Source organism: Diadema setosum, chromosome 16 (genome assembly GCF_964275005.1).
Source record: "Diadema setosum chromosome 16, eeDiaSeto1, whole genome shotgun sequence".
In the NCBI taxonomy this organism is placed as follows: Eukaryota; Metazoa; Echinodermata; class Echinoidea; order Diadematoida; family Diadematidae; genus Diadema; species Diadema setosum.
The window spans coordinates 37,051,050-37,078,926 of NC_092700.1; the positions used below are offsets into that span (position 1 = coordinate 37,051,050).

The 27,877-nt window shown below is 36.8% G+C and overlaps 2 protein-coding genes and 1 pseudogene across 2 annotated transcripts in view; all 3 read right to left on the reverse strand.

Annotated features, from left to right (window-relative positions):
* The window catches only part of LOC140239873 (uncharacterized), a 137,580-nt gene that overhangs the window by 66,714 nt on the left and 42,989 nt on the right, over positions 1 to 27,877 (reverse strand). Inside the window, exon 6 of the mRNA XM_072319692.1 lies at positions 12,931 to 13,200. Within this exon, the coding sequence (XP_072175793.1) occupies positions 12,931 to 13,200 (270 nt within the window). The remainder of the gene's footprint in view (positions 1 to 12,930; positions 13,201 to 27,877) is intronic.
* Positions 8,641 to 9,237, reverse strand: LOC140240110 (uncharacterized). Its single transcript, XM_072319919.1, has one exon. The coding sequence runs from the start codon at positions 9,235 to 9,237 to the stop codon at positions 8,641 to 8,643; it is 597 nt and encodes a 198-aa protein (XP_072176020.1).
* LOC140240177 (uncharacterized) lies at positions 25,129 to 25,725 on the reverse strand (annotated as a pseudogene).

Consider the following 27,877-nt stretch of genomic DNA (forward strand, 5'->3'; position numbering starts at 1 on the left):
ACTATTAAGATAAAGCGTTAAAAGCAATGTTAGAAATACAAGGTGCAATATTATGTGATTTCTTTTTTCTCACAATAATGCATGCATCACCTTTAAAAAAAAAGACTTGAGAAGAAAGAAATATCTGCGAGAACATTCTTAAACAAATTACCCCAACCATCATCACCACCACCACCACTAAAAAAAAAAAAAAAAAAAAAAAAAAAAAAAAGATAAAGAAAAGATACGTACATGCCGTGTTGCTTTTCATGGTTGAGGAAGTGAGCAACGGCTGGTAGAGAGAGAAACAGGCAATCAAAAACACCAAGGGAGACATTTTTTAATCTTTGCTTAATGACGAAAAATAAATTCCATGTCAGTCCCTCTTTTGCCGTGTAATTAAAGAGTGACTCCAACTCGATGAAAGATATCTCTACACAAATTAATTCACTTCCAAGTGTAAAATGTGAAAGTATAATACGGTTGGAATGTTTTTCAAAGTGAAGACTTCCAATCTGCTGTGGGCAAGTTTAACAATTACCGGTGCCAAAACAACGTCACTGTTGGTGTTATTGGAGATGGCTGAGATTGCGTGCGCATCTATGCATGACAACCTACATCTGCCATACGCTATTGTGTTCAACTCTCTACTTGCTGGGAAGCATCACTGCAAAAAGTCCGGTGTTAAATAGTGAACACCGAGCTGGTGTTAAATTTTCGGTGCTCATTTATGGTGTTAAATTAACACCTCCGGGTGTCATTTCCAAATATAAAACCGTTTTTTGAAGAGTTTCTTAGTAACTGCCCTTCTTGTTGAATTTTAATTTAAACAAGACGATCAAGAATTTTACGTTAAAACACTAGATTGTTGAAAAAATGTGAAAATAAATTTACACCACAGTAACACCAGCTGGTGTGGTCTCTTATTGAAGCTGGACGGGTGTTAAACCATTGATATCAACACCAGCAATATCAAATCAACACCATGGTGTCATTTTTGAATTAACACCAGTACATTGCCAAAATATCACCAGGTACAGTGTCAAATTAACACCACGAAGTGTCAGGTGAACACTTTTCAACACCATCACAGTGCATTTTCTACACCTGTGGGTGTGGTCCTCTATTAACACTTGATCGGTGTTAAATTTAGCACCCATGGTGTTAAATCTAACACCGATGTTTTTACAGTGATTCAAAACCCAGTTGCCATTTTACGTGAGCGCACATGCTTATCAATCAACATAGACAGTCTCATCTTACCGGGTACCCATTTATACTCCCGGATTGAGAGCGATAACGTGGACAAAGTGCCTTGCTGAAGTGAAAAACACATTGACCTGCCCCTTCCCATGGACTAAGCATAACTTTCATGAAATGTCTTTTGGTAATCGAATCTGTAACTTGGAAGAAATTATGAACACGGAATGATGCTTCACGTTCTAACTCTCCAGGGATTATGTCATTCCATCCTTTGCTTCTTTACTGGTTTTGTGTTGCTTATTTGGTTTTTTTTTTTTCCTGTTTTTCATGATTACCTTTTCTATTTCATCTTTCTTGTTATTTCCTTTACAACTATGTGAAAATCTAAAACAAAACTGATTATCATGCTTACATCTCTTCGTGAGAATTTTCAAGACACATTGTCATGTACAGTACTTCGGCTTCTTCCAGTTACTTTCGATTTACTGGACAACATGTGATCAGTATTTGTCGAAGACATTAACTTCAATAAGTTCACGTTCATGACGTTTTTGTCTCACAACAATCCTCACGACTGATAGATTGTTACTGTGTTTCAGTTTTGATATGAAATCCAAATTGCTGTTTATGAATTATTCAAACCTTGAGAGGCTTTAAGGAAGCAATGTGTGTGGAAGGCTGATTCACGTCTATTTATAGGGATGATAATGTTAATAGTATTGGTTGGAATGAGGATTCAGCTTTTAACTTTTTGCCATACTTAAAAACCAATTTATCTCCCTCTACAGATGAAATTTGTGAGATCGCAACTGCTGATCATTAATTTAACAAACATGTCACAGCCGGCAACCGGGGATAGCCTGATGGTAGTGTCAATGCCCGGAAAGCAGTAGATTACAGGTTCGAGACTCGTGGGGTTTTTTTTTTCGACATGTTTGTTTAATCATAGATCAGAAGTTGAGATTTTACAAAATAACTTCATTTGTGAGGGACACAAATTAAAGAAAATTCTCACATCAACCTTCACCCATCTGCTTAATATTCTCTTTTTTTACTTAAAAACCACTTAGGAAATGTTACAGAGTATATAATTCTAAGAGAAACTCAAAATGTACTTGATGAAAATTGGTATTGAAATGGCTTGGTATCCAAAAACAGGGTAAAACAAAAGCAATCCTTGGTGGAGGTGGATCACACCTCTCATTAGGATCGCTTTGTTTTTAGGCTATCTCAGATAATTCAAAACCAATTTTCATCAAATAAACTTTGAAATCCTTTTAGAATTATAGTATGCCCTTTCATATATTTCATAAAAGGTTTCTCATTATCTCACCAGAAAAACTGGAAAACCTGCATCTCAACAAAAGGTACATTATCCCTTTAACAGGCTTTTGAACATCCACCGGATTTAATCAGTTGCTAGACGTTGCTATATATGGTATAGGTTAGTGCGGTTTTTTTTATGATTTCACCAGCATACCTCAGAATTCAATTGCTTACTGCCTTTACCAAAGAAGAGTTATTCCCATTCATAGTGAATCAATACCTGATTTCTATCCGAAATGGAAATATTAAAGGCAGGGAAAGGCCGTTTTAGATTTATATGTTACAGCGCAGAGGGGATTTATAAGCCAAAGTATACCATCGGCGATGCATTGTTTCACCATAGTAAGTGGTGGAAGTTGAGTGTATTCTGTGTACAAGCCCCGGTCACACAGCACTCCACGTCCAAATCACGTACAAAAAGTTATGAAAATCTGGTGGACGTGGTCGTAAGTGGTAATTTTTTGGTCAATTTTGATTTGGCCGTGGTTTGTACGGGGTATGGCCGTTGGCGGGTGTTCCACTGCTAAAGGGCGGTGAGTTGGCCTCATGATCACGCGGCCCGGGTTCGAACCCGAGTCTGGACTGAGCAATGTTGTGTGTAAGCATACCGTCCCCTCTAGTAAGAGGCAAAACACTTTGTCCCTCGGATAGGACATAAAATGGAGGTCCCATGTATGAGAGAGCAACAACTCATGCACGTAAAAGAACCCGCTTCATTCATTCATCGCAAAGAGCAGGGTGTTTAACCCGGTGAAGTGGTCCCACCTCACATCCAACTGGACCCCATGGAAGACCAGCTTACCATAGCTGAATATGGGCTATCCAGCCATCTTCACAGATGGAAAATGAACAAACAAACAAACAAGCACTGCCTAAGCACGGCTAACCACGTCCAGCCACGTGTGTGTACGCGGAAAATCCATTTGTCAGCGATAAACCGCTAAATACACGCTATTTCCCGTGATACCAACGCGTAACACGCGTCAGATGACCGTGCTCTGCCCGTAGCAGACCGCTAAAAATTCGCGTCTTTACCGCGTCTCCCCAAGTTTTAATCACTGCCGGAACATGGATTATCACGTGTGTTTCACGTGTGTTGCACGTCTTTACCACGTGTGCCGCCCGTGGTCGTCCGCGGAATACAATTTTGAGCAGTTCAAAACTTTTTACCGCGTCCGATTTTTCCCCGCGTCCTGCCGCGTCTATAAATCGACCTAATTAGCTCGTCCCGTCCTGCCGCGTCTATAAATCGACCCAATTAGCTCGTCTTAAACTAGACATCAACGCGAACAACATCGTCTGCTTTCACGGGAGACCATTCTTTGACGTGTTTTGGCCGTGATTGAGCCGTAAAGCGCTGTGTGACCGGGGTTTGTGCATGGGCTGCGTGTATTCAATACACGAGCTGCCAGTGTGTGGTTCGCCGTTAAAGTGTTATGGTCCTTGTGACAAAGTCCACATGTGAATGTAATGCTTTCTGTTTTTTGTATTGTTTCGATTTTTATCTTAGGATTATTTCAGCATGTACAAGATTAAATATCATTTAAAAAGATTAAGGAAGGTCCTTTATATTGGTGTACTAGTCAACATGATGTATACAGTGTCGTTATATCAACCGATCTTTATCATAATAAAGAATATAGTATAGAAAAAATATGACATTTTCATTTTAGCTTTCGAATTTTATACCGTTCTTCTATTGCCAAGAAATGAAGACAACTATCAAAAGTTGCAAGAGTGATTTTGTTATGGTGTACAACAAACAAAAAGGAGAAAAGATATAGATACATCACTCATTTATAAGCAAACTAATGTTATTAGCACCCTAAAATGTGACACGACATGTGCGGGATATGGCATGCGGAATGTGGCACTTAGCAATCTGGCTGTATTAATGAAGTCTTGAATTGTACGAATATGAAGACGTGAATGATTTGTGTCAAGTCACTGAAATCATGCCAGCTAGAACAACGATTTATTTTTGGTTAAGAAAATCATTTAGATCATCAACTCTCTCGATATTCATGATATAAAGAAATGTTAAAATTTTCTTCTGGTCTAAAGTAATGTGTAAAGCGAGAATATGTCACCTGTCCATGCTATTAGTTAGAATGATTGTGTGTATTGTCTGATCAAAACAGACAAAGATGAACACAACGAATGGCAGAAAATATTGTAACCAACTCAGAACGGTCTGGTGACCTTGTGATCTCCCTCTGTGAATAAACGTAATATAAACGCATGCCCAGCCGAAGAGAGTGTAGGCCTACACGGGCCATTTCATAATCAGTACTGAAATCTACCCAATTTAGGATGTACCATGATATTTTGAATATCTACACATAAATTTATATTCATATAACGTTTTACATTTTTGATGATATACAACATTGCGATCATTTGCTATGTTAGAGAAAACATTCAAATTAAACAAATGTTTCAACCTAAATTTCATATGTGAGCTTATTGCTCATTGGCTTAAGGTTCTTTTGTTTGTTTGTTTGTTTGTTTGTTTATTTGTTTTTTTACTATGAGTGCATTGGTCTTCAGAGGCACTGAGAGGGATCTATGATTGCTTTTATTAACGAGATGGATACAAAAATATTGTTATGTTTTATATTGCTGTCTTGTGTATTTTCTGAGGGTCCCATATCGTACAAGCTTTGCTTCTTAGTGGGACCCTCCATTTCCATCCCCATCTTTAGTTAACTTGTATTATGCGCTTTATGTATATATCAACAAAGATATAATTGTGTGGGTTTTTTTTTTTCATCTGTTACTCATTTTTATATGTGCTTTGTTAAATCACATTCTGCAATTATTACAAATATCCTGTGCATATACATTGTATATAATTTCTTTGTTTATTTGATGGAAATGAAAATAAATTTGAATCTTGAATCTTGAACTATATTTTGTCAAACTTGAACCAAAGTGGGAAGTTCTTGACTGCTTCTTGTTCGATGCAAAATATCCCTGCCCTCGGTCAGATGCTAATATCTACAGTATCTGTACTTTCCGCACTACTTCATAGTACTATGAGATTGAGGTACTAACCAGGGAGGTGGAAAGAGAGAGACTGGTAATTTTGCGCATGCTCATTTAGTGGTATACAAAAGGCTTCACCCCGCGAACTGGCAAAGTGAAACTTTCGAACACTTCTGTAAAATTAGGAGTTCCATTACATTTCTAAAGCTTCCAACAAAACAATGGACTGAATTTTCAACAGCAAGTTGAGAATGCCAATCATCGCTTGTCTTTATCATACACGAAATGTCCATAGTTTTTATAGCATATCCCCTGTACTTTCGTAACTGTGAAAAGATTAGGAACAATATAGATTTGTTTGCTTCGAACACGTCAAGGTTCAACGAAAGCTCCTTAATCATGACGATATTGTTCATGCATCTATCATAGCAGAGAGATGATTCTAAGAAAAAAATATCAAAAGCTTTTGGTTTCACGTTCTCTTTAACACATTGGTTTGACTGGTTCTGCATGCTCAATGCCAACGTAGATTGTAGAATACCGTAGGAGACAATCATGCTGAACTAGATATGATTGAAGGGTAAATTCTGAATGGCGATCCAGCTGCAATAATTCTAGAGAAAGACAGTCAGGTCGATATAGGGGGATAGAGCACTCATTTCTCACAACGTAAAATATAGTATATGTGTGGTCAAAGATATGCACTTCATAGTTCCCTTTAGGGCCTTCTCTTGACGTAAGGACAAATTTATTGTACGTGTACACGTCTGTATCTACAATGAATCAAACTGAGCGATTCTCTTAAAAATGGACCCTGTGACTTGTCAGCATAAACGTTTATTATCATCTTGTTCAATTTGTCGTGTTTTACCCACTTTTGCGGCTTTGCGCCGGTGAATGATCAGTAAGTAGTTTCAGTCTATCATAGAACCTACCATACATAGTAAGATGGTAAGAAATAGTAAGAACATAGGCCAATATAATAGTATAACATGTAACTTTTATAAATTCAGCTCTGAAGTTTTCATCAGTTCAGCTTGTCGGATGTTTTGCATTAAAAGTAACACCATTGCAGCATGTACCAAACAGCACGCACGTTTTCCATTTTCACTAATTTTACCTTTCCCTTTCCTTTTCATGTTCTCTCTCTCTCTCTCTCTCTCTCTCTCTCCATATATATATATATATATATATATATATATATATATATATATATATATATATAGCATAATAATCCAGGTTCTTTCAGAATCTAGCCTTTACAAAGCAAAACTTTCTGGGTTTCTGTGTTTTTATTGTAAGGTAACCATCATAACCACCATAATATGGTAAAAAGAAGAGGTGAAAATTACTCCAAGTATACAGTTTTTTTTTTAGCTTTACGCTATTGGTCTGGATTGAAAGGTGTTTTTGACATAAATGATGATTATGGATAAATGATCAGGTATAATTATCATACAAAATACCATAATCACATTTTGTTTCCATCAGAGCAGTCACACACACACACACACACACACACACACAAACACATTATATCAATCATCAAAAGGTAAAGCTTCTCGCATCCTGTTAGAAAGAGGAAAATAAAAGATATTAGTGGAATCTAGAGTGGTAAAGTATTATTCACTGTGATAATTCATCATCAAAACAAACAACTATTGTATTGTCAATGAAGCCATCATGTATCATCATGTATGCTTCCATCGTACGTGTAAATGTACTGAGTGTATATATTTTACTTGATGTGTGTGTGTGTGTGTGTGTGTGAGTGTGTGCATGTAGGCTACTACTCAGTATGTGCAGCGCATGCGAGAGGATGCTGATATTATGAGTGCAAGTACAGTCGTACAATATGTTACTTTCAAAAAAAAAACTGTACGTCTATATACAAATGGAAATGGAACCCTGCTGCATTTTCCATTGCTTTAGTCTTGACTTACCTGACTTGTAATAATAGGAGTTAAAAAGAAAAACAGCATGCAAATGTTACAACATGTTAGTAATGTAAGAAATACGATTTTTACAACCATTTATATAGCTTATTCAAATGTAAACTGTGACAATTGTAAACATACATCAGTCTGTACATTGGGTTAGATACTGCAGATATACCAGTTTTTGCAATGACGTCACTTTTGTAAACTGTGAGTAAAGTAATACATATAGTTCCTTTATAAGTAACAGGTTGTTTTTCTACAGTATTGGCGAGCAAGCATGCAAGTGTGCAATAGTTTACAATAAACATACAAGCACAACGAGTATGAAAGCAAGACCAAAGAAAAATCCATTTAGAGGTGACTCAGATTATCTTAAAGATAAATGTATATCTTATCTTATCTGCCATGTCTGCATTATCATACGTAAATTCCTCATAATCTATTCCTACGTGAATAAACCTATGGGTTATTGATATTCCCTCGGCTTTTGTAGCATCTCCCAATATCGATCTTTGCTGCTGCTCTTTAATATCCAATCTATCTGCCACGGAAATGATCCTACAAGAGCTATAAAGATTCAATCGCCATTGCACAACGATTTCACTCCTCCTAAACTAATCATTTTTTTTATCATTTCGAAGGCACAGCAGTTATACTAACTATGAGATTCATGCATGTGCTCCTACAGTGAGGTAAGGATATAATTGTCAATCTATTCCCTATTCGAACAATAACGTCGGCAGTGCGTCTGCGCCGATTGGCAACGACGCCTTCCCGCCATCAAATCAGACGAGCTGATGAAGCGTCAAGGATCCAGATGATTTGATTTAATGTTGTACCTTTACTATATTCCCTATTGTTAATCAGGACATTAATAAATATCTCCTAAATGCTATGAAAACTACACAGACCACACAGGTTGGTTTCAAATGGTCTTTTCTCCAGGAATTTGCTGCATTAATGGAGTTATGAAATTCCCTTGCATTAGTCACCTCATAGTTCAGACTGAATGGTAAAAAGAAATCAAAGCATCTCCAGAGTTCTAGGTTAAGAGGAATGTTCTCGCACATGGCGACTTTGATCTGACCTTTCGAGCACTTCGGACTGTGAATATTAATTTGTTCTTTGACTGCTATAGGGGGAGCGAGGGAGGATTCTACTTAGTCCAAGTTTATTCTGATCTTTTATGATTTCACCAGCGTTATCATGCCTCAAGAAGAAGATACCCATTTTCGTCCAAATCGTGCTCTTCTCTTTCCTTGCGTGAGTATATTGAAACAGAATACAGAGCATTGTTTAGGCCTGTCGCAAGAGAATCATTATTTCTCTCGATAGTCGAGTACTCGCGGTCACGTGGGGGTTCTCTGATGGGTTCGGATTGGTCCGAAGTTGATGGAATCTCTTCGTATGTAACCCCACATCCACCATCTGCTGGTCTGGAATGGATAGTTAAACCTTTGTCCATTGCTTGGACACTGTCAAGGTTGTCACCAGTCTTTTCACTTTTAAAATTTTCTGGAGGTTCGCTATTCGTAGCTCCACGTGGACCTACGTTGGAAATCAAATAACCGTGTTCATCAACGTCGTTTTCAGCTGCAGAGGAATCCTTACATTCAACAAACTTCTCAACATCTCCCTTCTTTTTCTTCACATTTCCGGTCATGTCCATATAATGCTCTTTCTTGGCATCAGCTGTCGTGTCTTGACACTGCGCGATGTCTTCCGTGATGTCTTTAGTACTATCTCGATGTGAGACGTCATGGAGAGACCGGGAAATAGATTCTTTTGGATCGTTGATCATTTCCGATTTAAAGCTGCGATCCTGTCAAACGCAAATGAAGAATAGGGGAAAGCATGTTGATGGATCGTATCGATTTCCGACATTGACTTTAACTTTAATTCTATCGATACACAATTTATCTGAACAAAGTGTTCAACATGTTTACTTCTATAAAGATTGTCGTCCAGATCTAGTGAAAATAAATGACACCACGAGGCTTACTCTTGTAAAACTCTTTATTTAACGAATCTTAGTGCAGCGGGCAATTTACCGATTTCATCTCCATTAGCTTTTGGGTGTTTGAAAATTTCCAAAAATGTTTCTAAACTCCTCCCTTGATAGGCTGCTATATGAGTTAAGTTTTAGTCAACTTTACAGGGGAAAATTCTTTACATGGAAGTTCTACACGGGAATTTTGCATTTTCAAAGTCGATTGTCTTTTAAAACATAAAAAAAAAATAGTTAAATACTTTTTTTAGAATTCGGTCGTAACGTAACGACATGCTATCCTAACGATTTAATATACGATGACTACCTTTGCAGAGTTCAGGTAGACGTGATCCTCGCTCTGCTGATTAACTATGGCGTCGCCAGTTTTGTTGAGTGGACGTTCCGGCAAAGAGCAATGCACCGTGCGAGCATCGGTATTGATAGAGTGCAATGAGTGGGTATCTGATTTATTTGAATCTTCTTGACGCCTACGTTTCCTATTAATCAAAACGAAGGATACGAGAAAAAGGTTCTGTGGAATACGTTGTGATATATCAAAACACTGTTACATGTGAGAACAACTTTAACTTTGACTTTAATTTCATAAATTTCTACAGTGAAACTCCGATACATAAAATCGCACAAAACTTATTTCTTTATAATGTTTACTTACAAATATTGAACAACTGTTTAAATTCCATAGCCTTTCGTTTCGTTTGATAATTGTGTGTGCGTATAGTGCGGCGTTTGTATGGGACATTGAGACAGTGTTCGTCTTTTCGTTACAAGTCAATGCTTGCAATACATAATGTTTGCATTGTAAATAAGCATATATTACATACACATATGTGTACATGTATCTACTTGGAAACACACACACACTCACACACAAAAATACTAAAAAGAATTGATTATTGTCACACTCACTTTTTCCACTGATAATAGCACCAAGCCATGGATAAAATGGCAAGCATCATGGCAACAAAACAGACAGGGGTTCCAATAATCAGTGCGATTAATTTTGTCTGCAGGCCTAAAGAAACAGAAAAGTGATAAATCAGATTGAACCTTCGTCATGAGATGAAACTGATTATCTGGAAACACGAGACCGCTAACTTTTGTAAAGTTTTTGCAAAGTACATATTGTATTAAAAAACAAACAGACAAACAGTGGATGTTCTTAGTTCTCGGTCAAGGCAACAATATAAGCCCTGCTTAGGTTTAGATGATGGACATAGTACTATTCATTGACCTTTTTTCTTTTTGTTTTGTTTTGGTTTTTTTTTTTTTTTTTGCATTGAACTGACAGTGCTCAGAGATCAAAAGTCCAGATCAAACGTTACTGTTATTTAATCTAATTGCAATTTCCAGCCACAATTTTATAGCTCAGAATATCGACATGAAATAATATTGAGTGAGAAGATTTAGTATCATGAATGCAACATTAGTTGCCTGAAATGACAGTGGTGAAAGTTGAGGCCTGGGGTCACGATCAAAGGTCACGAAAATCAAATTGAGATGCTATTTTCTGGCAATGAATTCTATTAAGTAAGTGCAACAGTAATGTTGCTTGTGGCTGGATAAAAGTCAATTCATGCTAGAAATAAAGGATTATCATTTTCTACAAGTACACACGTCTCCACACGGTCATATATCGGAAAGCAAAATGCTCCTCTTTGCCAATTTTCTACAGTAAGGTGACGTATATCTACACTCATGTTCTGTGTTTCTGGCTAAAGATTTTATCCCTCTAATATTGGCCGTAAACAGCATGTAAGATTTATGATTTAACTTTTTTACCACATTTCTACACTTCCACTTGTTGATGTTGTAGAACGTCACTACACACATCTACTGACATTGCTTTGATACGAACCTTGCCCTTCCAACAAGCGCATCACAAATACTTTGTAATTCATAATAGTGTGCACCTTGCAATACTCACATAAAGTGTTGCTTGTATTTGTTGATGGTGTTGTGCTGCTTCTGGCATAGTGACATTCATTATATGTAACCAAGGTATGACAATGGAACCAGTGCAATAAGATGCAGAAACAGTTTCTCTGACTAAGCATTATTTTTTTTTAATCATACGGTTTGTTTGGTATTTTTTTCGGGGGGGGGGGGGGGCGTGGGGAGAGCCGAAGTGCCCCCCTCCCCCGGTTACGCTGCATCTGTTATCAACCATCTCCTCGGTGTTTTGGCAACCATTGAATTCGCTTTAGAAATGATATTATGTTACTTTAATTAGATTTTATCAAAGAGTAATGACAGAAGGAACAAATTACGTAATAATTTAGTCAGTCGCTAAATGTTGAGCATTAGTTAACCAAGTCTTGAAATAGGACTGGTGAAGGTCCGTACTGTTGCGCTCTATTTCTTATCATTATTGTGCTTTCCCCACGTTTGAGTGAAATTATCTTTTCTTCTTCTTCTTCTTCTTCTTCTTCTTCTTCTTCTTCTTCTTCTTCGTCATCTTCTTCTTCTTCTCTCCTTTTCTTTGGGAATGGGGATAGTGTACGAAGTATCTGTCGTCAGATCCCAGAATCATGATGCCAACTAGTACGGTTCAATCTTCTCAATCAAGATGAACTACTGTCTCTTTAATCTCTACTCTGACTTATGAGCTTAAAAAAAGGGTTTCCGTTGAGCTAAAATATGACATTGTACGACAGACCGTTTGGTGCATTATCGACTGCAAGGCAAGACGGGACTGACGAGTTCCAAATCGAGAAGTAAGTCGACCATCCAGGTAGTCTGACACACAGCAGGTTCGCGATGCTGATGTGGAAGAAACTCTGACCACATTTCAGAGTCATGTCGGATCCAACGTTCGTAAAACCAGAGTTCCAATAATCATTACACACGGGACCGGGATGCCTCCAAAACCCGACAGAAACTATTGATGAAAGAAAAAAGTCTCGTTTTCAAACAATATTGACAACAACGAAACAGTGAAAAAAAAAACTGCTGTCGCCGTGATTGCTAACAAAACCGTCACGATAACGCCAACTTTTCTTTTTTTTTATGATAAATTCACACCTTGTGATGATATCGCCTCAGTGAACATTTGACCCAAAGCCCATGTTATCGCCAAACCCGACAGACATTATACATGAAAGAAAGCGCCTAATTAAAACCCATGTATAACAAATGCAAGGATAATATTCTTGCAAATTCAATATTGTTGTAATCCTGTTTTTACCATATTCAAGTTTATTATCAGCCATGTTCTTAACAACAGTTGACTTAATATAATACTGATAGAGATAATAATGTCTTCTGTCAGTACATGTACTAATAAATGTCAGTATACTATAATGAATACAGTGCTGTATACTAGAAGCAATAATAAATCAATAGGGGTAACACAAAATCTGAAACCAGTACAAACATGTTATTAACATGATCATGAACAACATTGTTTTGACAGAATAATGAGCATTGTGATGAGAATAGGACAAGTTTCGCATACTGTCATTAGTCAAATCTTTTGATACTCACGGTTATACAAACAGTGAACTTCCCGCCCGGGTTTTGCCTCATTTTGAGGTGTCCAAGAATGAGTATACTTTACACCAGAAATGAAATTGGCATACTCCTCTGATCGATAACATATGCAGTTCCTTTCATTAACAATAGCGATGTCATTGTTTCCGGTTTTCCATCTACAAGTAGACACACATTCTTCGTCCGAATGAGCATTACAGCCAGAATCATACAACGCCTGATAAGTATGACGATCGCCCATGTAGCACCCGAGAAAACCAGGTTCTGCGTAAATAAAAAATTAGATACTTAAAATCTGCCATTGATTTAATATGCTTAATAGTTATCTATAAACCCTTGTGACATTATCCCGGGGACCTACAATAATGACATAGGTCATATTTAATAAAGTTATATGTTCTTGATTGTAGAAATACGAAAAAAAAAAAGGAAAAATAAAACATAAATATTATAGGGTAAACATCAGACGAGAATTATTTTTATTCAAATCATGTACTTTTTAGACTGCATAAATCCACATCTACATCCATGACGATCTAACCTTTGAAAGGAATGATCAATTCCTAAAGACGGAGCTTTAAAACACTGCCAGGACTTGGACGTAGGACAGACATTATCTGCACACTAAATGGCAAGAAAAGGGTGAGAGCCATATTAACGAGCCATATCAACAAGAAAATCATCAGAAGCACATCTTGAGTGGATACTATACTATATAAAATCACTTTAACCTTTGTGAATGAACGCAATGTCATTCGAGTTTCAAGTAGATGGACTCCAAGAGGCGGATCCAGGAATTTCGTAAAGGGGGGCGCAATATATATATATATATATATATATATATATATATATATATAGATATATATATACTAGTATTCATTTACCTTGAGCGCACGGAGACCGCTACCGGTTTCACGTCCTTCCACTGGACAATCTTCAGGCGCACTTTATATATATATATATATATATATATATATATATATATATCCGGTGGCAAAGAACTGAGAGACAGAGAGACAAACGGCTCCCTTCCAATTTTTTCTTTGAAAAAAAAATCAAGGGGGGCGCATGAGCTTTCTTTCATTTTGTTCCTTTTTATTTCTTTTTTTCCTTTTATTTCTAACAAAAAATATAACTGACTCCAGTGTGTTGTGTAAAATGAAAACAAACTCCTCTATTATGCGTATGTTTTTAAATTGGATATGTCCGCACTATTCAGTTGTGAAGAATTCGTCTGTCAAACGCGCTGGTTTTGCCTTTTATACGTCAATTACTCTTGTGTGATGAAAATTGTTCGCTTTTTAATCGGAAATTAAAAAAGACAAGCCATGAAAACAATAAACCGTGCCTGGGAAGCATAGCTTGATACGTTTCGAGCTTTTGAAACCATCTCGTCGCCAATTTGCATACTAAGTACTCCTCTATATTAACATGTTTGTAATTAGATGTATTCTTTCCATTGGTTGGATTATGTAAGTCTGTATACACTCGACAAAATTCAAGAGTTATCCGTGCATGATGCGATTCGTTTGGTGAAATCAAACGTATTATTTGGGAATGGGTAGCTGTAAAGCCAAACTGTAGACACTTGATTTTGTTTTTGTTTCTCTCCCTTTCTTTGTTATGCCTATCTTTGGTTGAGTTTTCCTGCCTGTTCCGTCCTTGCTTTTGTTCTTGCCCAGGTCATAGTCTTTTTTTAATTTTCTCTTTGTTTCGCCTGACGTCATGATATCAAAATTTTCATACATGGAGACCTTGATGGATCTTGATAATGCCCTCATCTCCTGGAGTAATTCACAAAATTTACCAGCTACATGTATGCTTCTCTTGTGAATTCCTCTTTTCCATATAGAGTTACAAAATGGGATTGTATTGCTTATTTTGTTTGTTTATCTAAAACCAAAAGTTGATATTATCATGATATTGTATCCATGTTTTGTTGAAATTTTATGTGATTCAAAGTTAATTACAGTATTATGTAGTCATGTAAGCGTTATGTATATTGCTTTATATTACCTTATATGTTTGATTCTAAATTGCATCGATATTCAGAGACTTATGCGCCTTTTGAATTTGCTGTGTATACAAGTTGATTTATCACATCAAATGCTCTTCCACTCTCAATTTGTGGTACAGGCATTCTGACGCAGATTAATAGATGATGTTATGATTGAATTTGTTTTGTTTGGAGATTGATACTCCGCAAAAGAAAACAGATAAAATTTTGGCTTAGTTTGGTTTGAATGGTTTATTGATCATCAAACTTCGCAGCCGAATGGCTGAATTGCGTCTGATTTACAGACGCATCGGGAAAAAAAAGCAACGTTTAATACAATTTTCTCGAGAGTGCAATCTGTTCCATATCATATACAATACATTATAGCTTGCACTTTTCATATTTAATATTACCTCGACATCTGAGTCTCACAGCCGTGTTCGAGAGACACTGAGTTTCTTGTGGTAGGCAGTCCTTGAAACGTCCATTCTGGCAATTAGTACCTGACGTATGAATAAACATTTGACATTTTTCGGAAAATACAGAATATTACCAGGGCTATCGGAGATTCATGGGAAAAATAACAAAAATCTTCCTCAAGAATATGACTCAAATATTTCTAACTCTGTTAAGTATGCAGATTTACCTCTGGACATTATTAAAAGGCACCATTATAGATAATCGTCTCTGTTATTGTGTTTAACGTTTATTCATGAAGTAGACTGGTAACATTGTTACATGCATATTATTTCAATCCATATGCTCAATATCGTATGGTTACCTTTAGAATACGAAAGCCACTGAGTCCTACTCGATGCTGATGCACTTGGAATAGGTTGAGCCGAGTAATCTTCGACTGCTGGGAAGCCGAGTTCTCTGCAGACTAGATCAGCAGCTCTGAGGTTAAAGCTATCATAGCACATATATTTGTCTGACTCCAGGACCACTAAGCCATTCAGAGGAGAGGATCCGCCAACCAGCTTTACCAATGGCATTTCTTGAAAATAAAAGAGTATAAAACAATTATCATATCCGTAGAGAAATTTTATTTGTGATTACAAATAAAACCAAAATGTATGCGACATAAACTTGATGATATTTAAAGAAACATTGTGATATTATTTCGTACGGCTAGCTTTCTATCTCATACTAAACATTGGTTTACCATTATAGCACGTATACTGTTAGCTGTAATTCTTGTACAGGCGGGGGAGGAGGGGGAGGCTACAAAGCCCCTCCTCTACATTTTTCGAAATAATTTCTTAAAGGACAAGTTCACCTTCACAGACATGTGGGTTGAGTGAATGCAGCAATATTAGTAGAACACATCAGTGAGAGTTTGAGGAAAATCAGACATTCCGTTCAAAAGTTATGAATTCTTGAAGTTTCTGCTCAGTCACGGCTGGATGAGAAGACTACTATAGCTTGTGATGTCACGAATGTACAACAATATGAAGAAAGAATAAAGAAAAATCAACATATTTTCACTTTTCTCGCATAACAAAAGAATACTCGTTTTCTCTCTTTCAGAAGGCAGGGGGAATGATATTACCCTTAACATACATCAGTAACAAGTCGAAGAAATGTGCATTTTATTCAAAAAGTAAAGTTTTGTGAAATTCTCTTTTTATTTTCCTTATATCGTTGTACGCATGTGACATCATACACTGTAGTAGTCTTCTCATCTAGCAGTTACTGCGCAGATACTTTAAAAATTCATAACTTTTGAACGGATTGTCCGATTTTCCCCAAATTTTCACTGATGTGTTCTAATATTGTTGCATTCAATCAATCCACATGTATATGAAGGTGAACTTGTCCTTTAAGGCGGATTTTTTTTTTCGCTGAAATCTCATGACCTCTTCTTTCACATCTTGCATACATTATGAGACCCTATTTAGGAAAAGCATGAATACAATGTATGGGTTTTGCAAGAAGTGTAAGATCAATATTTTTCCCTGTTTTTTTTTTTCCTTTTTGGTAATCATCAACTATTCTAGATAAAGAGTAAGAGAAAAACAAAAATACATAACAAATCAAGATTAAAAAAAAATACATAAGAAATTTCAAACATAAAATAGCTTTACTTAGGGTCTAAATACAAAGTATATCAATGAGCATAATTAGCATAATCTACAGAAAACGGCCATGTTTTAGGGAAAAATTAGTGATTCTTGGATATTACGTAATAGGCAACGTACGTGCCGATGGGGGGGGGGGGGGGGCACAGAAGCCCACCCCCCCACCCCCCACCCCCCGGCATCCGGGCTATACAATTTCATGATAGCCGGATTGATTTTATCTAGTGCTTTTGTTTTTCAATATAGCATTTTGTATATGTTTGGTTTAATTTGTTTCATGGCTTTTTATCCTTAGATGTTTATCTAAAAAAAAAACAACTAGATTATATTAGTTAGCTGCAATACTTTAACCCTTAATCACTTTTTCCTTTCGTCCTTACCTGTTTATATTCAATGCTGTGTTTGGGTCTGCCTTTTGAAGAAGGATTAATACTGATAACTGTTACTACAATCTCTAAGATGGGGAGGTACACTAATGGGCTGGTGTAAATCGTACGACCTGTGAGTGTAAACTGTAGTTCCCTGTTGATATAGATGCTAAAAACTTGTCTCGTATATTTTCACGAAACCTGTCTTATATTCTGATTACGTAACTAGATATGGATGCGATCATGACCAACAAAATATTATGGATTTATCATACTTAAAACGCATATTTGATATGGGTATTTTCAACAATTCCCTTATGCTGAAAAAGAGTTATATTTCTTCCAACTCCCTTCCCTTTTCAGTTGCTTTGCTCCCTCGTAAGATAGCCTTTGAGTTTTGCCCCATCCCCACCCCTTGTTCTTAAAATGGATCGACATCTCTCCTGTCCCAAATATATGTAGTTGTGGACGTAGACACTCACTTCTCCGTTCTAAATTATTAGGTTGTAGAGCTAGACTTCCTTTTTAGATATCACTATTGTTTTTATTTTAGTGTAAGTCGGTATATTACTGTTGTCAAATGAATCAATCGATAGATTGTTATCATAATGCGTGTTCGGTTGGTCGGAATTTATATCTATTATGTCTCTTGCTTGTTACTTGAGTAAATGTGATACATTTAGTGCTCTCTCTCAAGTTTTCAACTAGCATTTTTCCTGATTTGAGCAAGTGAATAGAAAGTAGATGACACGAATGAAGCGAAAAATGGGTAGGGTGTCCATGTAATCCAAATCCACGAGGTCTCCATTGTTTCAGGGGGGTGCTACTACCTCGGTACCTCCATATCCCAAACTGAAACAACCACCTTCAAGAAAAAAAAAATCTGGTTACGCCTATGAAAGACTAGGTGTAGTGTTATGACAAAAGTGATTGTAATAGAAACAGAAATAAGACGTTGCTAACGCCGCGACAGTGCCTTATATTTTGGACACCAAAAAAAGCTGCTAATGTATGCTGGATAGTAAACGAGGAATCAAAAATTGGTCAAGTTCTTATTGAAACACGCCTCTGCCACAATTTAGTATATCATGATCCTCAGTAAAGTCATGTACACATCTACTAGTATTTCTCAGAAAAAAAAAGAATAAGACAACGTCAGATTAAAAAGAAATAATATTCGTACACGCTGTTCAGGAAAAATCGTGGAAATAGTATACAAACAACAATAATAATTCATTATAATTATACTAACCAATTGATACTAACCCTCGTAACACGTTGCGTTTATCTTCACATTTACTGTATCTCTATATGTACCATATACACGCACTTTCGTCTCATGTGTCAGTGATAAAACGGAGACTGTTTTATCCACAGGCCCAGTTATAAATGTTCTGTTGGATATTACATCCTGAATATGAAATCTCGTCCATGTATCCTCGACAGACTGAACTTCAATGAGAAATCGCCGTCCTGGAGGGGCTTTTATAACCCAAATGCTGTTGGTGATATTTGTTCTATCACGTTTCATACTGATGTTTAGTGGCATTCCCGGGCAGCTGAGAGTAAGATCTGCGGGCGCAATGAATAATAGATTGATATCATTGAGCAATCATAACTGCATATATAGTGTCTTATTATTTACTGTCATTGTGTAAGAGAGACATTATTGTAGTGACTTATACTATATAAGAAAGTTTACAGTCTGTACCAAAGTCTAGGGCTAGTACATTAAACAAATAACCAAAGTGTCCAGTTGATTCGAATGTCAAACTATTGAGATAAAGCGTTACCTTGATTACTACGTATGCGTAAACAGTTAGAATAAGAATAAAAGCAATATCAGAATTACAAGGTGCGATATAATTTCGCTTGTCTCGCAATAATGCATCCATCAGCTTATTAAAAAAAAAAAAAAACTTGAGAAGAAAGAAAGATCTGCGAGAATATCCTTAAACAAAAGACCACCACTATCACAAAAAAAGGAAAAAAAAAAGATACGTACATGTCGTGTTACTTTTCGTGTTTGAGAAAGTGAGCATCGGCTGGTAGAGAGAGAAACAGGCAATCAACCAGACCACGGGAGACATTGTTGATCTTTGTTTTATGACCAAAATTCACGAATGAATAGATTGTATTTTAGTCCCTCTTTAGCCATATAATTAAAGAGTGACTCAACCTCGATGAGAGATATCTTTGCACAAATTAATTCACTTCCAGGTGAGAAAAAAAAAATGTGAAAGTATAATACGGTTGGAGTGCAGTTCAAAGTGAAGACTTCCAATCCGCTGCGGACAAGTTCACCAATTACCGGTGATAAAGCGATGTCATTGTTGGTGTCATTGGAGATACGGCGGCCGAGATTGCGTGCGCATCAATGCTAGGCAACCCATAAGCTATGTGTATCATCTGCCATAAGCTATGTAGCTGTGTGAAACTAAGATTCTGTCCAACTCTCTACTTGCTGGGAAGCATTCAAAAGCCAGTCGCCATTTTACTGGAGCGCACATGCTTATCAATCAACATTAACATTCTCATCCTACCGGGTACTCATTTATACTCCCGGATTGAGAGCGATAATGTGGACAAAGTGCCTTGCTGAAGGGGAAAACACATTGACCTGCTCCTTCCCATAGACTAAGCATAACTTTTGTGAAGTGTCGTTTGGTAATCAAATCTGTAACATGAAGTTATGGGGAAAGAGCTGTTTTTGTCAATAAATGTATCTATATTATCTAAACCCCCTCCTCCTTGAAAATTCTCTGCTGAATTCTTACAACTTCTCGACAGTTTAATGAGAATTATGCCGTTCAGTCCAGTCTTTTCCTTTCATTTCTTTAAAAATAAAACAATGATAATATGTCGCATGGTAGGTTAGTAGACTTGTAAAGCGACATTGTCATCTGCACATGATTACCAACCAATATCACCGTTTCGTCTTAAAATTACATGCTTGTACACTGCAATTTCATGATTTTTTGGTTAACTTTCGAATTTCGTGAAACTTCAACCGTTCGCTTTAATTTCGCTCTAATCATTTATCAAATTATGAACACGGAATGATGCTTCACGTTCTAACTCTCCAGGGATTATGTCATTCGATCCTTTGCTTCTTTACTGGTTTTGTGTTGCTTATTTTTTTTCCTGTTTTTCATGATTACCTTTTCTATTTCATCTTTCTTGTTATTTCCTTTACAACGATATGAAAATCTAAAACAAAACTGATTATCGCATGCTTATATCTCTTCGTGAGAATTTTCAAGAAACATTGCCATGTACAGTACTTCGGCTTCTTCCAGTTACTTTCGATTTACTGGACAACATGTGATCAGTATTTGTCGAAGACAATAACTTTAATTGTTCACGTTCATGACGTTTTTGTCTCACGACAATCCTCACGACTGACAGATTGTTACTGTGTTTCAGTTTTGATATGAAATCCAAATTGTTGTTTATGATCTATTCAAACCTTGAGAGGCTTTAAGGAAGCAATGTGTGTGGAAGGCTGATTCACGTCTATTTATAGGGATGATAATGTTAATAGTATTGGTTGGAATGAGGATTCAGCTTTTAACTTTTTGCCATACTTAAAAACCAATTTGTCTCCCTCTACAGATGAAATTTGTGAGATCGCAACTGCTGATCATTAATTTAACAAACATGTCACTGCCGGCAACCGGGGATAGCCTGATGGTAGTGTCAATGCCCGGAAAGCAGTAGATTACAGGTTCGAGACCCGTGTGTTTTTTTTTTTCGACATGTTTGTTTAATCATAGATCAGAAGTTGAGATTTTACAAAATAAATTCATTTGTGAGGGACACAAATTGAAGAAAATTCACACATCAACCTTCACCCATCTGCTTAATATTCTCTTTTTTACTTAGAAACCACTTAGGAAATGTTACAGAGTATATAATTCTAAGAGAAACTCAAAATGTACTTGATGAAAATTGGTATTGAAATGGCTTAGTATCCAAAAACAGGGTAAAACAAAAGCAATCCTTGGTGGAGGTGATTCACACCTCTTATTAGGATCGCTTTGTTTTTAGGCTATCTCAGATAATTCAAAACTAATTTTCATCAAATAAACTTTGAAATCCATTTAGAATTATAGTATGCCCTTTCATATATTTCATAAAAGGCTTCTCATTATCTCACCAGAAAAACTGGAAACCTGCATCTCAATCAAAGGTATATTATCCCTTTAACAGGCTTTTGTACATCCACCGGATTTAATCAGTTGCTAGACGTTGCTATACGGTATAGGTAAGTGCGATTTTTTTTTTTTTTTAATGATTTCACCAGCATACCTCAGAATTCAATTGCTGACTGGCTTTACCAAAGAAGAGTTATTCCCATTCATAGTGCATCAATACCTGATTTCTATCCGAAATGGAAATATTAAAGGCAGGGAAAGGCCGTTTTAGATTTATATGTTACAGCGCAGAGGAGATTTATAAGCCAAAGTATACCATCGGCGATGCATTGTTTCACCATAGTAAGTGCTGGAAGTTGAGTGTATTCTGTGTACAAGCCCCGGTCACACATCACTCCACGTCCAAATCACGTACAAAAAGTTATGAAAATCTGGTGGACGTGGTCGTAAGTGGTATTTTTTTTTTTTATCAATTTTGATTTGGCCGTGGTTTGTACGGGGTATGGACGTTGGCGGGTGTTCCACTGCTGAAGCACTACCTAAGCACGGCTAACCACGTCCAGCCACGTGTGTGTACGCGGAAAATCCATTTGTCAGCGATAAGCCGCTAATCACACGTTATTTCCCGTGATACCAACGCGTAACACGCGTCACATGACCGTGCTCTGGCCGTAACAGACCGCTAAAATTGCACGTCTTTACCGCGTCTCCCAAAGTTTTAATCACTGCCGGAACATGGATTATCACGTGTGTTTCACGTGTGTTGCACGTCTTTACCACGTTTGCCACCCGTGGTCGTCCGCGGAATAAAATTTTGAGCAGTTCAAAACTTTTTACCGCGTCCTGCCGCGTCTATAAATCGACCTAATTAGCTCGTCTTAAAATAGACATCAACGCGAACAACATCGTCTGCTTCACGGGAGACCATTCTTTGACGTGTTTTGGCCGTGACTGAGCCGTAAAGCGCTGTGTGACCGGGGTTTGTGCATGGGCTGCGTGTATTCAATACACGAGCTGCCTGTGGGTGGTTCGCCGTTAAAGTGTTATGGTCCTTGTGACAAAGTCCACATGTGAATGTAATGCTTTCTATTTTTTGTATTGTTTCGATTTTTATCTTAGGATTATTTCAGCATGTACAAGATTAAATATCATTTAAAAAGATTAAGGAAGGTCCTTTATATTGGTGTACTAGTCAACATGATGTATACAGTGTCGTTAAATCAACCGATTTTTATCATAATAAAGAATATAGTATAGAAAAAATATGACATTTTCATTTTAACTTTCGAATTCTATACCGCTCTTCTGTTGCCAAGAAATGAAGACAACTATCAAAAGTTGCAAGAGTTATTTTGTTATGGTGTACAACAAAAAAAGGAGAAAAAATATAGATACATCACTTATTTATAAGCAAACTAATGTCATTTGCACCCTAAAATGTAACACGACATGTGCGGGATATGGCAGCGGAATGTGGCACTTAGCAATTTGGCTGTATTAATGAAGTCTTGAATTGTACGAATATGAAGACGTGAATGATTTGTGTCAAGTCACTGAAATCATGCCAGCTAGAACAACGATGTATTTTTGGTTAAGAAAATCATTTAGATCATCAACTCTCTCTATATTCATGATATAAATATATATATATATATATATATATATATATATATATATATATATATAGCATGATAATCCAGGTTCTTTCAGAATCTAGCCTTTACCAAGCAAAACTTTCTGGGTTTCTGTGTTTTTATTGTAAGGTAACCATTATAACAACCATAATATGGTAAAAGAAGAGGTGAAAATTACTCCAAGTATACAGTTTTTGTTTAGCTTAACGCTACTGGTCTGGATTGAAAGGTGTTTTTGACATAAATGATGATTATGGATAAATGATTAGGTATAATTATCATACAAAATACCATAATCACATTTTGTTTCCATCAGAGCAGTCACACACACACACACACACACACACAAACACATTATATCAATCATCAAAAGGTAAAGCTTCTCGCATCCTGTTAGAAAGAGGAAAATAAAAGATATTAGTGGAATCTAGAGTGGTAAAGTATTATTCACTGTGATAATTCATCATCAAAACAAACAACTATTGTATTGTCAATGAAGCCATCATTGTATCATCGTACGTATAAATGTACTGAGTGTATATATTTTAATTGATGCGTGTGTGTGTGTGTGTGTGCGTGTGTGTGTGAGTGTGCATGTAGGCTACTACTCAGTATGTGCAGCGCATGCGAGAGGATGCTGATACTATGAGTGCAATAGTACAGTCGTACAATATGTTAATTTCAAAAAAAAATGTACGTCTATATACAAATGGAAATGGAGCCCTGCTACATTTTCCATTGCTTTAGTCTTGACTAACCGGACGTGTAGTTATAGGAGTTAGAAAGAAAAACAGCATGCAAATGTTACAACATGTTAGTAATGTAAGAAATACGATTTTTACAACCATTTATATAGCTTATTCAAATGTAAATTGTGACAATTGTAAACATACATCTGTCTGTACATTGGGTTAGATACTGCAGATATACCAGCTTTTGCAATGACATCGCTTTTGTAAACTGTGAGTAAAGTAATACATATAGTTCCTTTATAAGTAACAGGTTGTTTTTCTACAATATTGGCGAGCAAGCACGCAAGTGTGCAATAGTTTACAATAAACATACAAGTACGAGTATGAAAGCAAGACCAAAGAAAAATCCTTTTAGAGGTGACTCAGATTATCTTAAAGATAAATGTATATCTTATCTTATCTGCCATGTCTGCATTATCATACGTAAATTCCTCATAATCTATTCCTACGTGAATAAACCTATGGGTTATTGATATTCCCTCGGCTTTTGTAGCATCTCCCAATATCGATCTTTGCTGCTGCTCTTTAATATCCAATCTATCTGCCACGGCAATGATTCTACAAGAGCCATAAAGATTCAATCGCCATTGCACAACGATTTCACTCCTCCTAAACTAATCATTTTTTTTTATTATTTTGAAGGCACAGCAGTTATACTAACTATGAGATTCATGCATGTGCTCCTACAGTGAGGTAAGGCTTTATTATTGTCAATCTATTCCCTATTCGAACAATAACGTCGGCAGTGCGTCTGCGCCGATTAGCAACGACGCCTTCCCGCCATCAAATCAGACGAGCTGATGAAGCGTCCAGGATCCAGATGATTTGATTTAATGTTGTACCTTTACTCTATTCCCTATTGTTAATCAGGACATTAATAAATATCTCCTAAATGCTATGAAAACTACACAGACCACACAGGTTGGTTTCAAATGGTCTTTTCTTCAGGAATTTGCAGCATTAATGGAGTTATGAAATTCCCTTGCATTAGTCACCTCATAGTTCAGACTGAATGGTAAAAAATCAAAACATCTCCAGAGTTCTAGGTTAAGAGGAATGTTCTCGCACATGGCGACTTTGATCTGACCTTTCGAGCACTTCTGACTGTGAAGATTAATTTGTTCTTTGACTGCTATAGGGGGAGCGAGGGAGGATTCTACTTAGTCCAAGTTTATTCTGATCTTTTATGATTTCACCAGCGTTATTATGCCTCAAGAAGAAGATACCCATTTTCGTCCAAATCGTGCTCTTCTCTTTCCTTGCGTGAGTATATTGAAACAGAATACAGAGCATTGTTTAGGCCTGTCGCAAGAGAATCATTATTTCTCTCGATAGTCGAGTACTCGCGGTCACGTGGGGGTTCTCTGATGGGTTCGGATTGGTCCGAAGTTTATGGAATCTCTTCGTATGTAACCCCACATCCACCATCTGCTGGTCTGGAATGGATAGTTAAACCTTTGTCCATTGCTTGGACACTGTCAAAGTTGTCACCAGTCTTTTCACTTTTAAAATTTTCTGGAGGTTCGCTATTCGTAGCTCCACGTGGACCTACGTTGGAAATCAAATAACCGTGTTCATCAACGTCGTTTTCAGCTGCAGAGGAATCCTTACATTCAACAAACTTCTCAACATCTCCCTTCTTTTTCTTCACATTTCCGGTCATGTCCATATAATGCTCTTTCTTGGCATCAGCTGTCGTGTCTTGACACTGCGCGATGTCTTCCGTGATGTCTTTAGTACTATCTCTATGTGAGACGTCATGGAGAGACCGGGAAATAAATTCTTTTGGATCGTTGATCATTTCCGATTTAAAGCTGCGATCCTGTCAAACGCAAATGAAGAATAGGGGAAAGCATGTTGATGGATCGTATCGATTTCCGACATTGACTTTAACTTTAATTCTATCGATACACAATTTATCTGAACAAAGTGTACAACATGTTTACTTCTATAAAGATTGTCGTCCAGATCTAGTGAAAATAAATGACACCACGAGGCTTACTCTTGTAAAACTCTTTATTTAACGAATCTTAGTGCAGCGGGCAATTTACCGATTTCATCTCCATTAGCTTTTAGGTGTTTGAAAATTTCCAAAAATGTTTCTAAACTCCTCCCTTGATAGGCTGCTATATGAGTTAAGTTTTAGTCAACTTTACAGGGAAAAATTCTTTACATGGAAGTTCTACACGGGAATTTTGCATTTTCAAAGTCGATTGTCTTTTAAAACATTAAAAAAAATAGTTAAATACTTTTTTTAGAATTCGGTCGTAACGTAACGACATGCTATCCTAACGATTTAATATACGATGACTACCTTTGCAGAGTTCAGGTAGACGTGATCCTCGCTCTGCTGATTAACTATGGCGTCGCCAGTTTTGTTGAGTGGACGTTCCGGCAAAGAGCAATGCACCGTGCGAGCATCGGTATTGATAGAGTGCAATGAGTGGGTATCTGATTTATTTGAATCTTCTTGACGCCTACGTTTCCTATTAATCAAAACGAAGGATACGAGAAAAAGGTTCTGTGGAATACGTTGTGATATATCAAAACACTGTTACATGTGAGAACAACTTTAACTTTGACTTTAATTTCATAAATTTCTACAGTGAAACTCCGATACATAAAATCGCACAAAACTTATTTCTTTATAATGTTTACTTACAAATATTGAACGACTGTTTAAATTCCATAGCCTTTCGTTTCGTTTGATAATTGTGTGTGCGTATAGTGCGGCGTTTGTATGGGACATTGGGACAGTGTTCGTCTTTTCGTTACAAGTCAATGCTTGCAATACATAATGTTTGCATTGTAAATAAGCATATATTACACATATGAATATATACATACACATATGTGTACATGTATCTACATGGAAACACACACACACTCACACACAAAAATACTGAAAAGAATTGATTATTGTCACACTCACTTTTTCCACTGATAATAGCACCAAGCCATGGATGAAATGGCAAGCATCATGGCAACAAAACAGACAGGGGTTCCAATAATCAGTGCGATTAATTTTGTCTGCAGGCCTAAAGAAACAGAAAAGTGATAAATCAGATTGAACCTTCGTCATGAGATGAAACTGTATTATCTGGAAACACGAGACCGCTAACTTTTGTAAAGTTTTTGCAAAGTACATATTGTATTAAAAAACAAACAGACAAACAGTGGATGTTCTTAGTTCTCGGTCAAGGCAACAATATAAGCCCTGCTTAGGTTTAGATGATGGACATAGTACTATTCATTGACCTTTTTTCTTTTTGTTTTGTTTTGGGGTTTTTTTTGCATTGAACTGACAGTGCTCAGAGATCAAAGGTCCAGATCAAACGTTACTGTTATTTAATTTAATTGCAATTTCCAGCCACAATTTTATAGCTCGGAATATCGACATGAAATAATATTGAGTGAGAAGATTTAGTATCATGAATGCAACATTAGTTGCCTGAAATGACAGTGGTGAAAGTTGAGGCCTGGGGTCACGATCAAAGGTCACGAAAATCAAATTGAGATGCTATTTTCTGTCAATGAATTTTATTAAGTAAGTGCACCAGTAATGTTGCTTGTGGCTGGATAAAAGTCAATTCATGCTAGAAATAAAGGATTATCATTTTCTACAAGTACACACGTATCCACACGTCATATATCGGAAAGCAAAATGCTCCTCTTTGCCAATCTTCTACAGTAAGGTGACGTATATCTACACTCATGTTCTGTGTTTCTGGCTAAAGATTTTATCCCTCTAATATTGGCCGTAAACAGCATGTAAGATTTATGATTTAACTTTTTTACCACATTTCTACACTTCCACTTGTTGATGTTGTAGAACGTCACTACACACATCTACTGACATTGCTTTGATACGAACCTTGCCCTTCCAACAAGCGCATCACAAATACTTTGTAATTCATAATAGTGTGCACCTTGCAATACTCACATAAAGTGTT

Coding starts and splice junctions, on each gene's coding strand:
- LOC140240110 (XM_072319919.1), bottom strand. CDS start 9,237: ATGATCAACGATCCAAAAGAATCTATTTCCCGGTCTCTCCATGACGTC.